The 14,601-nt window shown below is 33.4% G+C and overlaps 1 protein-coding gene across 1 annotated transcript in view; it reads left to right on the top strand.

The window, feature by feature from the left end:
• Nucleotides 1-2,513: 2,513 nt before the first annotated feature.
• Nucleotides 2,514-14,601, top strand: part of LOC149808137 (uncharacterized) — a 47,363-nt gene continuing 35,275 nt past the window's right edge. The window contains exon 1 of the mRNA XM_089964757.1: nt 2,514-3,206. Coding sequence (XP_089820883.1) covers nt 2,783-3,206 — 424 coding nt within the window. The 5' untranslated portion in view covers nt 2,514-2,782. The remainder of the gene's footprint in view (nt 3,207-14,601) is intronic.

The raw sequence follows: 14,601 nt of genomic DNA on the forward strand, positions 1-14,601 counted from the left end.
CCTGTAGAGAACACACAATGAATCCTAATACATATTATATTCTAGATACCTGTGGAGAGTACACAATGAATCCAAATACATGATATATTCTAGACAACTGAAGAGAGTAAGTAATCAATCCAAAAACATATTATTTTCCAGACAACTGTAGAAAGTACATAATCAATCCAAATACATATTATATTCTAGACATCTGTAGAGAGTACGTAATCAATCCAAATATATCTTGTATTCTAGATAACTGTAGAGAGTATATAATAAATCCAAATACATATTATATTCTAGACAACTGCAGAAAGTACATAATCAATCCAAATACATATTATATTCTAGACAACTGTAGAGAGTACATAATCAATCCAAATACAGATTATATTCTAAACAAATGTAGAGAGTACGTAATCAATCCAAATACATCTTATATTCTAGACAACTCTAGGGAGTACATAAAGAATCCAAATACATATATTCTAGATACCTGTAGAGAACACACAATGAATCCAAATGCATGCTATATTCTAGATACCTGTGGAGAGTACACAATAAATCCAAATACATATTATATTCTAGATACCTGTGGAGAGAACACAATAAATGCAAATATATACTATATTCTAGACAACTGAAGAGAGTAAGTAATCAATCCAAATACATATTATATTCTAGACAACTGTAGAGAGTAAGTAATCAATCCAGATACATATTTTTTTCTAGACAACTGTAGAGAGTACATTATCAATCCAAATACGTCTTATATTCTGCACAACTGTACAGAGTACATAATCAATCCAAATACATATTATATTCTAGGCAACTGCAGAGAGTACATAATCGATCTAAATGCATATTATATTCTGGACAACTGTACAGTGTTCGTAATCAATCCAAATACATATTATTTTCTGGACAACTGTAGAGAGTACGTAATCCAGCCAAATACATTTTATATTCTAGACAACTGTACAGAGTACGTAATCAATCCAAATACATATTATATTCTACACAACTGTAGAGAGTAAGTAATCAATCCAAATACATATTATATTGTAGACAACTGTAGAGAGTGCATTATAAATCCAAATACATATTATATTGTAGACAACTGTAGAGAGTACGTAATCAATCCAAATACATATTATATTCAAGACAGTATCATGAGCATTATACCTCAGTTGCTTTGCATATTTTACCTTATCTGTACTTTTTACATTTTGGTCTGATGTGACATAAGGATGCTTGTTTCCGATTGTTTTTAGTTTTCATAATTGTGATGATTGGATCTATAAACGATAAGTTAGTTTTTTTTTGACAGAAGATAAATACGATTTGGACGAAAGTTTGTTATTTTTTATTCACTTAAGATACGGCTGTGACTTCTGTTTTATTCCTTATGTGCGTGGGTTTTTAACTGGTGTTTACTTGTGAAAGTCAGAATAGTTAAAAACTGTTGATATTTTAGAAACTATTTTATTGATTTTTTTCATATTTGGGATTGATTTTCATATATGTGTGTGATTTAGATTTTTAACGTAGCTTTAACAATTTTCCAGTCATATCGCTACGATGTCTGCAGTGTGGCAGTTTAAATTTATGTCTAGCACTGGGGCATCATGCCGCAGACATGTAGCATGATGTCCCTCCCAGTCACTTTCTCATGACACCAGGCCGACCAGTCCTAACACAAACGTCTTAATGCTGAGCGTCAAGCGAGGTAGCTTTTAGTACCATTTTTTGAAGTATTTGGTATGACTCGGCCGGGGTAAGAACCCACGACCTCCCGGGCGAATGCTCTAACCACTAGGCCACTGGAGCGGTATATATATATATATATATATATATATATATATATATATATATGCTTCGACACTAAAATAACGTTTTATTACTGGAGAATTTTTTTATGGATTAATGCTATACCTTTGAAAACGCTAGGAAATTATGACTTTTAAAAATAAATGTATTTGGCATGCTAGTGTATTCCTCAACATGAGAGCTCTAAAAGTTTACCCCAAAAGCAGAAAATCAAATTACCAAACCAACAACTGATAAAGGCGTAAAAATATCCCCGTAGACTCTCGTTTTGCAATAACGGAAAATCAAAAAATTGACAATCCGTCTTATGGACAATGGATGATTGCCGTGAAATGAGTATCATAAATGAGATCGCAAAGGATGGCCGTACGGAAACGTATGCAAGCAGCTGGTTGCATTTTAATCCATAGGCGGCTGATCGATTTGTTTGCTTCCTGAAGGTAACACGCCCCAGTGCAACGGCCAGTAGCCGCTCGTGTAACATAGCTAATCAGATTGCTTTAACAGCGAGTTCAGTCATTGGCTTATTATATTGACTGACAGGTTCTCTACTGTATATTTTATTAATGAGGAGTGTTAGTTGTCGCTCAAGAGCTGAAATTGAGAGCGTGATTTGTCTAGTTATATAAATGATGAGATGATAAAAGGTGTGAGTGACATTAATTAGAAGCTTGGACCGCTTTGAGGAACTTGGCGAAAACTCTAGGAAGTGAAACTGTCGGAAATAATCGCTTATGATAGTAACACTTTTATTCTAGCCTTGTTAGCAAATCTCACGGATATGATTCTAATTTATTCAAAGAAAGATTATCTAAGAATGAATTTCTTCAGATATTGGAGTTTATAGGCTGTGCTAAAAATATATCAATAAATAATTTAGAGCATTTTTAAATACTGCGTCTTCTACCCGAAGTGTGTTACTGGTGAATAAAAGAAAATATTTTAAAGAAAAACATAAATAAATAAAGAAATGATGAACTTTAACCCGCATGTACCATATTCGAGTCTTGGAGTTTCTATGTCCGGTGCCCTGGGTTTGTCCACCTCATCATTAGGAATATCCGGTAGGGGAATCGCCATGCCGCAGAGGACTCCATTTGCTATTCATGAACTTTTGGGTCTCGGGAACCAGGACAGGGCCAGACAAACCAGCCAATCCGATGCTATTCTCTCTGCATCGGCATTTCTGGCTTCCTCCCTTGGTGGAACCTTTGCACATGGTTCCGGTATCGCCTTGAAGGACCCTAGTCCCTCTATTCCCTACGCCGCTTGGAAATCTACCTTCGTGAACGCTTTCACTAATTCTGCTCAGAACATTCTTAATTTTGGCGCAGCCGCCGCCGCCACCGCCAACGCTCAAGGATCTTTATTATCAAAATCTGAGTTCAAAACAGGTAAGAATTTTTAGTTTTACTTCAGAGTTCTAAAATAATAATAATAATAATAATAATAATAATAATAATAATTACTTCACTTAATTTCAAGTAAATATTCTGAAAACTGAAAGTAATGATAATATTTTTCAAAGATATAGACGAGTTAAATATCCTTTAATTTTATTTTGTACAAATTCAAACAGGATATAAACACTAAAATTCACAGACCTTTTTTGGGTAATATTAGTAGGTTTGGTATCCAAGTATATCCCCATTTATTCAGTTTTTTTGGGAGGGTGGTAAGAGTAACGATACTTCGCAAGAAAACGTGTCTGATTAAACAAATATATATATATATATATATATATATATATATATATATATATATATATATATATATATATATATATATAAAATCATAATAGATCTGATCAATGTTTTTCAGGAAAATTTACTGCATTATTCACTTGGTGTTATTTGATTAAAGTTTTTATCCTCACCGAGTTTTTTCAAGTATTTACGACAAATAATCTTATTTCATTTGTTTATGTAAACTGTGTATGCTCGCTATCGAAAAGCATATAAGTTATTTATCAGTGACCTATATAAAAACTGCAGCATCTAGAAAACTTATATATAAATTCACAAATTTGTGAGATCAGTATTTGATGCCAAACATTGAATGTTTTGTAGAATCTCAATGGTTCTTATACTCATTAATGGCAATGACAATTACTTCCTGTTCAATATTAGCATTTCTTGTTGAAAATCTCTATTTCCTCGAGTACCAAACAATCAGCTTTAACAGACAACACGGTACAAGTGGAACAGGGTTACTAATTTGAGTATATACCCTTGATTAACAATGATTCGGGTTGTTTTCAAGGTGCGATTCGTTTTCATTCGTTTCCTTCGGTAATAATAGCAGAATAATAACAATAAACAATTTCTTATTTAAGAAACCTGACTATCTGTAACGTTACCACAGTAGAAGCCCTCTGTTAGGGTCATATGTATACAAGTTATCATTATAGAAAACCTCACGTGGGGTCATATGCATGTATGTTACCACATTTGAAATCCTCTTTTAAGCTCATATGCATGCATGTTACCACAACAGAAATCCTCATTTTGGTTCATATGTATACAAGTTACCGTTATAGAAACTCCCTTTTTTAAATATGTATACAAGTTACCACAATCGAAGCTATCTTTTAAGGTCATATGTATGCATGTTACACTATAGAAAACTCCTTTTAGGGTTATACGTTTGCATATTACCACCATAGAAACCCCCTTTTAGGGTTATACGTATGCATGTTACTACTATAGAAACCTCCTTTTAGGGTCATATATATGCATGTGAGTATCTCATTTGACAGTGCATCTTAGATTATATAGATTCGGTGGTAAGGGACGGGATTTCTTTCCCTCCTGAGATCAAATCATTTTCCTCAAATTCACTAATAAACAAACCACCGTACTCTACGTTTTCTTGACAAAAATAATAATACTTTAAACAGCGATATTTTCAACTAAATAATGCAGACTTAAAGCTGATCACCGAAACCAATTTAGTGCGATGAAAGGAGCTTGAATTTAAATTATATCTGGCGTAAAAGAAAATACAAGTTTCTTAAAGTAAAATCACATTATACGCTTCATTTCTAGGAAGAAAGAAAGATGGGTCGAATGCATGTAAATCATTAGCAATAATCTTAACAGCTAATTGATATATATATATATGAATTCTATACTGTTTTCCTCGTAATCAGACTTTGCTAACACACTTCGTAATGCCCATTTTTATTGTTGACAAGTTAAATCAAAGCTTTAGGTTGATCCACATACATAATCTTTTCTTCGGTCAGTTTTCTAAAGTGTTTATTTCTTTCTACCCGTGATTTCTTGATTTTGATCATAAAATTAATACGCTGTTGCTAACACAGTTATGTTATGGGTGGTGTCAGAGGTTGAATGCCTTGGAATCGAAGACCGAGATATTTTGCTACTTTTACGGAGAGCAATTATTTCATATTCTTTTCAATAAGACGGATTGTTACGAACAATAGCGACTCTTCCCGAAACAAAAAAGACATGTCTTTCCTTTATTTAAAGGAGTTGTGAAGTTTGCTTCCATTACCGTTTCAAATGACGATGCTTGAGACTGAAATGATGATAATGACAAGAAATTGGACTCGTCATCAATTTGTTTCGCACAATAAATGCATCGGACAGCGATACAATTGTTGGTTTTTATAGCAAATAACGCCCATGGGCAGATTTTTCCGCTTGGTGCGTATGAAAGACACCGTGTTAACAGGCAAGATAACTAAAGAACAAGTTTTCCAATAGTAAAAGAGTGCAATTTGTTGCTATAATGTCAGAAGTGACAAAAAGATCAAATATGATGATAATAATAATAATAATAATAATAATAATAATAATTCTAGTAGTAATACTATTTCATTGCTACAACTACCGCTTACACTATATTTTTGCTGCTGCTGCTACCATTACTAAATTTCGTTTTAGCAGTTTTATTTTTTCCTTTTAATGAACAAATTTTCATAGTTTTACGATATTACCTGTAATGTTATTTCAACCTCCTATTTCCTTCCTCAGAATTAAAATATGTTTGTCACAGAGAGAGAGAGAGAGAGAGAGAGAGAGAGAGAGAGAGAGAGAGAGAGAAAGGGAGAGACTGAGAGATAGAGACAGGGAGAGAGAGAGAGAGACAGAGAGAACAGTAGCAGCACTATTATTGCCGCTTGGTTTGTTGTAAAGATCCCGCGTTAAATTATGACAAATCCCATCCTTTGATATCGTACGTAAGTTCTTGTTACGACTCTATGGTCTAAAACTAAGTAACAGAAAAGAGTGAAAAGCAACAAGTTTTGTAAAACTTAACAAATGACTTATTTGCTATAAAAAAGTGGAAATTTTATGAAGAGCCTGCAGTATCGTGAGTTAAGTCCTAAAAAGTCCTAAATGTTCTATCACACGTCCAAAATTATAGAGTATTCAAATGAATTCCAGTGGCGTTCTGAGTGAACTCCGATATTATATGCACAGATGTAGCAATAGCCTGGAATCTTGCGATGTGCTAAGAGTCTTCATGTATCACAAACATATAATCCCCAAAACTCCTTGAAAGAATTAACACTAATTCCAAGATAGTAATTTAGTCCTAAAGTCAAAGAGCACTTTATAATTCCAATGAACAATTTAAATAAATAAATAATATCCCCTCAACTGAAACACAACTAAAACTGAATCATCTAAAAACTGATGTTAAGCTTTGGAATCAGTTATTCTGAAGTAAACAACATCTATATAAAAATGTGTTGACCTAAGGTACCTGTTTGGTGTCTATTCCCGTACCATTGACTTTTAGATGATCTTTGTCATTAATACAAAGTTGTTCATTTTTAAAGCACCGTTCAGAAGCTTAACAAGATAACAGTTTGGACGTCTGTCCCTCGTTATGTGATACGTTTGTATAGAGGTATCAGAATCAATGGTGACAAGGATTACAGTACTCGGTACAATGTTTGTACGGGTTTTACTGAGATAGTCTGTTATGTAATGTTGATGTTGCAAGAGATGATAAGGATACCGGAACTACCCTGGGAGCAGGCAGAAACAACTCGGTTTTGGATTAGGAGGAAGCAATAGAAGCCAGGGTCTTAAGATCAGTGTATCATTCTTTATACTCATCCTTTACTAACTGACACATGATCGATGCGTATTTTGTGTCGAATCTTCGTTCATTTTTCTATAGAACCTTTCATCGGGGTACTTTTTGGATGTAGTCATTATATCTAGAAAAAGACCAACAACAGTATGTTATGTGTATTTGATTTAATTTATATTTGATTTAATTTAATTGTCTGTCTGTAAGTTTTAAATTTAATTTCGTTACATGTCAAAGTAATGTAATCTTGTTTACTTGATTTGGCATTTATTCCCACGAAAATTCAGTTTGACCTGACTCTTTTCATAACACCTAATAATATAAATATTGTTTCTATTTTAGACTTAGTTCCCAACCTTGATTCAGAAATCACTGAGACAAGTAAACAACTTTCTATTTTTATTTTATTCTCGGAGTAAACTGATTGGTTTTTATAAAGGTCATACTTGGAGTACATACTTTTAGATATGTAAACAGCCTCTATTTCGCAATTGTGGGTTTTCCGAATTTGCGCAGTAGTTAGTTTTAATAGTGATGTTTAGTGATATATTTCTCAGGTTGGGCTTTTACCTTTACATTGGAAAGTGTGCGTTTGTGACCAGTCTGGAGTTATATTTAAATTTTGTTTCAAACTATTTGGATTCTAAAAGATTAATTCGTTTCTATGGGAAGAATTAAGTGTTCATACAGAATTCTTGGAATGAGACATTCCTTTATACTTTATTCGGAATTCAAACACCGGAATATTATTTTCCGTGGTTCGCAAAGAACTGTATAAACATCAGCGCTATACTGACGACAGTATACGTCATCGCCTTCCATTTTGAATTTTTCCTCGGGACTAGAACTTGAATTCATTAGAACATTTCATTACTAGGACTTTTAAAAATTTAATTCGTGGATTATTCTTGGATTATTTCTGGATTTGATTTCTTAAAACCGTAAGTTCTTTTCTTTTTATTATTTTTACATTGTTATTCCATTTTTCAAAGCTTGTTGTTTTCACTCTTTCTTAGTTACTGTTTATTAGAGCCTAAAACCCGTAACATAATAAATTGGGTTGCTCGTCCTCGGGATATTTGAATTTTGGCTAAATATTTCAGAAAACTTTGTTTTATAAATCTGAATTCCCCTAGTTTTGAGGTCTTTTAAAAATCCCAAGTATTCTTTTACGATTTTGAAATCTTTAGTGAAATCAGGAATCTTTTTTTCTAAAATGTCATCAAAAGTGGAAATCTTTCTTTCAGATCATACCTGGGAACAGTTAGATCTTTTCAAAAAGATGAATTAATTCAACTTGCCAGAAAATATGATCTTTCAGAGCCAAAGGCTTTCTTAACGAAGCAATAAATAAATAATATTGTGTCGATCAGTAAGTCTGTATCAGACTGACATAAAAGTAAAGGAATTAGATTTAAAATACAAGATGGGATTGGAGTTAAGGAAGCTAGAACTTCAGAAAGAAGAAAAACGGATGCAAATGCAGTTAGATAAGGAAGAAAAAGAGAAAGACAGACAAATGCAGTTACAAGAAATACAAATGCAGTTGGAAATTGAGAAAGAGGAGAGAGAGAGAGAGAGAGACAGGAAAGAGAGAAAGAAAAACAAATGCAATTACAAAAAGAACAAATGCAAAAGGAAGAAAGCGATAGAAAGAGGGAATATCAATTTAGAATAAAGCAAATGGGGCTGGCAAATGAAAAGCACATTCCCACTTCAAATGCAATTGCAAGTTTCGATGTTGCAAAGAATATTAGGTTATTGCCCGCTTTTAGAGAAAAAGATGTAGACAAATATTTTCCTTATTTTTAAAAAATTGTTGAAAATTTGAAATAGCCAAGGGATCATTGGACTCAGTTATTACAATGTGTACTTATTGGTAAAGCTAGTGATATTTAACGTTCACGGTCACTTCACCAAAGTGGTGACTATGATGTGGTTAAGGAATATATCTTAAGGGGTTATGAGTTAGCCCCTGAAGCATATATGCAAAAATTCAGAAACTATTAAAAAAGATGCTGGACAAACCTATGTCGAATTTGCATGGGAAAAAACACGACAATCTGATAGAAGGTGCTCCTCTAGAAAGGCTAATAAAGATTACGAAAGGCTCAGACAATTCATATTGGTTGCAGAGTTCAAGGACTGTGTCCACAGGGACATTACAACTTATCTTGACGAGCATAAGATCGAAACCGTGGAAAAAGCTGCTCGTGCTGCTGATGAGTAGTATTTAACTCACGATCTTGTAAGAAAGACTTCCACTCATTCGTCTTCTTGGAGAAAAGTAATTCAGTATAATACAAGCCCTTCTAAATCTCATACTGTCACAACTTCTAAAAATCAGGCTTCAGATAAGCTTGATCTAAGATCCTTGTCTCTTCCTACGTGTAAATACTGCATGAAAAAAGGACACGTTATTTCTGATTGCTACAAATTAAAAAATAGGCATCAGAATCAAGACAAACCTATTCCAAATGCTCTTATTTCTAAGAGGTCAAGGTCACGGTCATGTATTGAAAGCAATACATTTGTTGAGTCTAATAAACCCCAGTCTGATTTGATTATGGAGAATTATGAACCATTCATATCGAAGGGTTCTATATCACTCTTGAGTGATTTAACCAATCCTATCCCTATTAAAATCATAAGGGACATTGATGCTTCTCAGAGTATTTAATTGTCAGGTACTTTGCTCTTTTCTGAGAAGTCTTCTTCTAATGACAGTGTTCTTATTCAGCGAGTAGAGTGCGGCTTTGTTAATGTTCCTCTACATGGTGTAAATTTATCATCAGACTTAGTCTCAGGACCAGTGACAGTCGGAACAGTGTCTGCTTTATCCGTTGATTGAATTGATTTATTACTAGGTAACGATCAAAAAGTCGATCCAGTTGAAAACGAATTCCCTGACTTGTCCCGAGCTTGTGCAGTTACCAAAGCTATGGCAAAGAAAGCTCTTGAGAATGATGTTGATAAGGAAGTATTCGTTTAGCTGACACATGTATTGGTCAGGCTTTTGATGAGTTCATTTTCACTCCTTGTTTGGATCAATCAGAAGGTATTGATCACATTGATCCTCTTTTAACTACTGATTCTCTTTATTCTAATCAGGGTGACAAACGACAATAACTTGTCGTCGAACAGGAAAAAGATCATGAGATCTTCTGTTTGTTTCAAGGGACCATTAGTAAAACTGAAACCACTGAAGTACATGTCAGTTATTTCATTAAAAATGGAATTCGTATGAGAAAATGGAGACCTCCCGAGGTACCTGCTGGTGATGCGTGGTCAGTGAACTATCAAATTGTAGTTCCGAAACCTTACAGACAGGAAATACTTAGTCTGACCCATTAAACTGTTTTGGTTGGTCATTTAGGGATTAATTAAACTTATAACAAGATCTTGACTTTTATTGGCCAAAAATCAAAAGTGATGTTCTTAAATACTGTAGATCTAGTCATACTTTTCAAATGGTAGGAAAACCCGATCAGAAGATACTAAGGCTCATCTGCAACCTATTCCTGCGTTTGACGAACCATTTAGTAGAATTATGGTAGACTGTGTTGGTCCCTTACCTAAGACCAAGTCAGGTAACCAATACATGTTGACCATTATGTGTGCGTCAACAAGGTTTCCAGAGGCAATTCCTTTGAGGAATATTAAATCTAAAACAATAGAGAAAGCTTTAATAAAGTTCTTTTATAGCAAATTTGGCCTTCCCAAACCTATCCAGTCTGGACGAGGGTACAATTTTAGGTCTGGAACTTTCCAGCTGGTTACGCTTGAATTTAGCATCCAGCAATTCAAGTCAAAAGTGAAATTATGGTTTGACAGAACTACGATGGAGAGAACTTTTGAGTCTGATAACAGAGTTCTGTCTCTCTTCCTCATTCTTCAGAATTTTCTTCTGATTAGATAGTACGGCCCTTACAAAGTTAAGAAGAAAATGATTGAGTTAAATTATAACATTAGTGCTCCTAGGATCTAAATAAACTACAGAAGTACCAGTATTTTGAAAGAGATAGCCAAGTTCAATATGCCATCAATTTAGTTGTACCTGTCCCACTCTGTGAAGATTTAAGTGAAGGAATATCATCGGATTCAACTAATATTGGAGTGATAAATCTTCGGAATTCATTCAGAAATTATAAAAGATCTGGACCAGAAACTTTCACATTTGAAGGAGCAAGAAAGAAATAACTTAAACAGGTATTATTTGAATATGAGCACTTATTTCCAGATGTTCCTACAAGGACGAACAAACATTTTCTTGACGTTGAAATTGTAAATTTCAAACCTGTGAAATAACACCAGTACAGGACGAACCCTCTCAAACAGGAATACGTGGAAAAAGAAATTCAGTATTTGCTGGAGAATGATTTTATAGTGCCCAGTAAAAATGAATGGATTTCACCATGCATACTTGTGCCAAAACCAGATAAAACTTTCCGTATGTGCACTGATTATAGGAAGGTGAATAGTGTGACAAAAAAAGATTCATTTTCGTTACCAAGAATCGATGACTGTATTGAAAAAGATCGGAAATGCTAAGTATGCCACCAAATTTGACCTTCTGAGAGGATTTTGGCAAATTCCACTTACGGAGAGAGCAAAGGAAATTTAGGCATACGTGACTCCAGATGGACTTTATCAATATAAAGTAATGCCGTTTGGGATGAAAGGGTTGCCAAGTACTTTTTAACGTCTCATGAATATGATTATCTCTGGCTAGACAATTGTTATGCTTACATAGATGATGTTATCGTGTACAAACACACGTGGAAAGAATACTTATCAACAATTCGGACATTCTTTGACAGACTCACAGATGCAAGTTTGACAATTAATTTATCCAAAAGTGAGCTCTGAGTGCTAGTGTAACATTTTTAGGACATATCGTGGACATGGACAAGTTAAACCTATAGATGATAAGGTCAAGGCTATCTCTGAATTTCCTGTGCCTGTTAACAAAAAGCAACTGATGCGATTTTTAGGTATGGCTGGATACTATCGGAAATTTTATTCCAATTTTTCTATATTTGTTGAACCCTGACAAATTTACTGTGTAAGGAAATCAAGTTCCTTTGGACTGAAACATGTCAAGAGGCTTTTGATTGATAAGTTAAAAGCCATACTTAAAAGCGCGCCAGTTCTTACAGCTCCAAATTTCAGCCAATCATTTAAATTGTCTTTTGATGCAAGTGATGTTGGTGTTGGATCAGTTTTGATTCAAGAAGACGAAAATGGTGTTGATCATCCAGTTTGCTATTTTTCTAAGAAATTAAGTAAGCACCAAAGAAATTATTCAATAATCGAGAAGGAATGTTTGGCTTTGATACTGGCATGGCAGCATTTAGAAGATTACATTAGTTCAGCCCCTTCTTTGATTATTGTGTCTAGTGACCAAAACTCCCTTACTTTCACCGGCAAGATGAAAAATAAAAGTCAAAGACTACTAAGGTGCAGTTTGTTGTTACATATGAAATTTACACCAGGCACATCAAGGGAAAAGATAATTTAATAGTAGATGCACTTTCCCGTCTATAGAAATGTATTATTTCATGTACACTTTGTATAATTCTTAAGAGTTCTTTTTAACCTCATGTATAATTAATATATCGTGAAAAGAAGACTTTATCATATAAAACGTTCTTTTTCTTAATGGGGGAAGTGTTATGTATATTTGATTTAATTTATATTTGATTTGATTTAATTGTCTGTTTGTAAGTTTTATGTTTGTTAATTTCATTACATGTGAAAGTAATGTAATCTTGTTTACTTGATTTGGTATTTTGTTCCCCAAAAAATTCAGTTTGACCTGACCCTTTTCATAAACACATAATGATAGAAACACTGTTTCTATTTTTGACTTAGTTCCCAACCTTGATTCAGTAATCACTGAGACAAGTAAATAACTTTCTATTTTTATTTAATTCTCGGAGTAAAATGGTTGGGTTTTATCAAGGTCTTACGTGGAGTTCGTGATTTTAGATATGTAAACAGCCTCTATTTTGCAATTCTGGTGTTTCAGAATTTGTGCAGTACTTAGTTTTAATAGTGGTGTTTAGAGAAATATTTCTCAGCTTGTGATTTTACCTTTACACTTGAAAGTGTTTGTTTTTGACTAGTTTGGAGTTATATTTAAAATTTTCTTCAAATTATTTGGATTCTAAAAGATAATTTCGTTTCTCTGAGAATATTTAAGTGCTTATACAGAATTCTTGGATAAATACATTTCTTTAAATTTTATTTGGAATTCAAACACCGGAATATTATTTTATGTGGTTCACAATGAACTGTAAACACATCAGAGCTATACTGACGACATTATACGTCATTGCCTTCCATTTTGGATTTTTCCTCGGGACTAGATCTTGAATTCATTAGGACATTTCATTACTATGACTGTGGAAATTTAATTCGTGGATTACTCTTGGATTATTTCTGGATTTGATTTCTTAAAACCGTAAGTTGTTTTTCTTCTTCTTCATTTTTACATTGTTTTTCCAGGGAAATCAATTATTTGCTAATTTTTTTCCAAGCTTGTTGTTTTTACTCTTTCTTAGTTACTGTTTATTAAAGCCTAAGCAAGTAACAAGTGAGAGACAGAAACATACATACACATAGCACAATCACAGCTTATGCTGTTCTCATCATCATCATCATCATCATTATTTATGTCGATGTTATTATTGATGCTGTTATCGTTATTGTTACTGAAAGTTTCTCTTCTTACAACAGTCAAGTTTCTGAAGTATAATCTAACAGATTGATATTTAATCTGATACATTGATACATAATCTAATACATTCATGCATAATCTAATGTATAATCTAATTCATCGACAGATATTCTAACACAATGATATTCTAATGCATTGATACGATTCTAATACCTTGATACATAATCTGATACAGTGATATATAATCTAAAAGATTGGTACATAATCTAATACATTAATAATCAAACCATAACAAGTGAGATTTTAAAATAATTTGAGTAAGCGGTTGCCATAGGCAACGACTCGCTTGTAGAGTACACAATGTCAAATAACTAATGTTTGCTTTGTGTTCTCTTTTAATTCTCGCGTTAAGTGCTCTTACAAAACAGTGAATAAGATGTCACCATGAATATCCTTTCGGTTTGAGTGGAAGTCAAGCAGAAATTTGTGTCACTATAATAAGTCATTAGAATTTGATAGCATGACAAACCCTGTCCCATGCCTAAGGTGATATCGTACTAAAAAGATATTCTTTCTATTATTCTTGAAGTAGATGAATGGTTTAATCAAAATGTGTCTTGCTCCTTATTTAATTAATGGTTTTTTTTAAAATTTGTTTTAATGACAACATGTCAAATGCAAGGATTTTAGAGATCTCTTTAATACCGCATGACACGGTGGTTTTGGATGTTGTACATAATTATTGAAAACTTCCGACTTCTAGTTTGCACGATGTATATTAATAAATATAAATACAAAACTCTCTCTCCCTCTCTGTGTCTCACGCAGAAACACACACACACACACACACAAATATATATGTGTGCTAACGCTCATTAACTAAAACAGAGTGTGACTTAACCTTAAAAGTATTAAGTAAAATGCAGAGCTCAGTAGCAGATACAATGTTCGACTGTAGTATTCTGTTAGCTGTAGGCAAAAAAAAGAGTCCCCTTTTCTTAGACATGTAAGTTTTTTTAATATAGCTTTGTTAA

The sequence above is a fragment of the Sinohyriopsis cumingii genome, chromosome 1 (assembly GCF_028554795.1).
Source record: "Sinohyriopsis cumingii isolate HCF-2022 chromosome 1, ASM2855479v2, whole genome shotgun sequence".
In the NCBI taxonomy this organism is placed as follows: Eukaryota; Metazoa; Mollusca; class Bivalvia; order Unionida; family Unionidae; genus Sinohyriopsis; species Sinohyriopsis cumingii.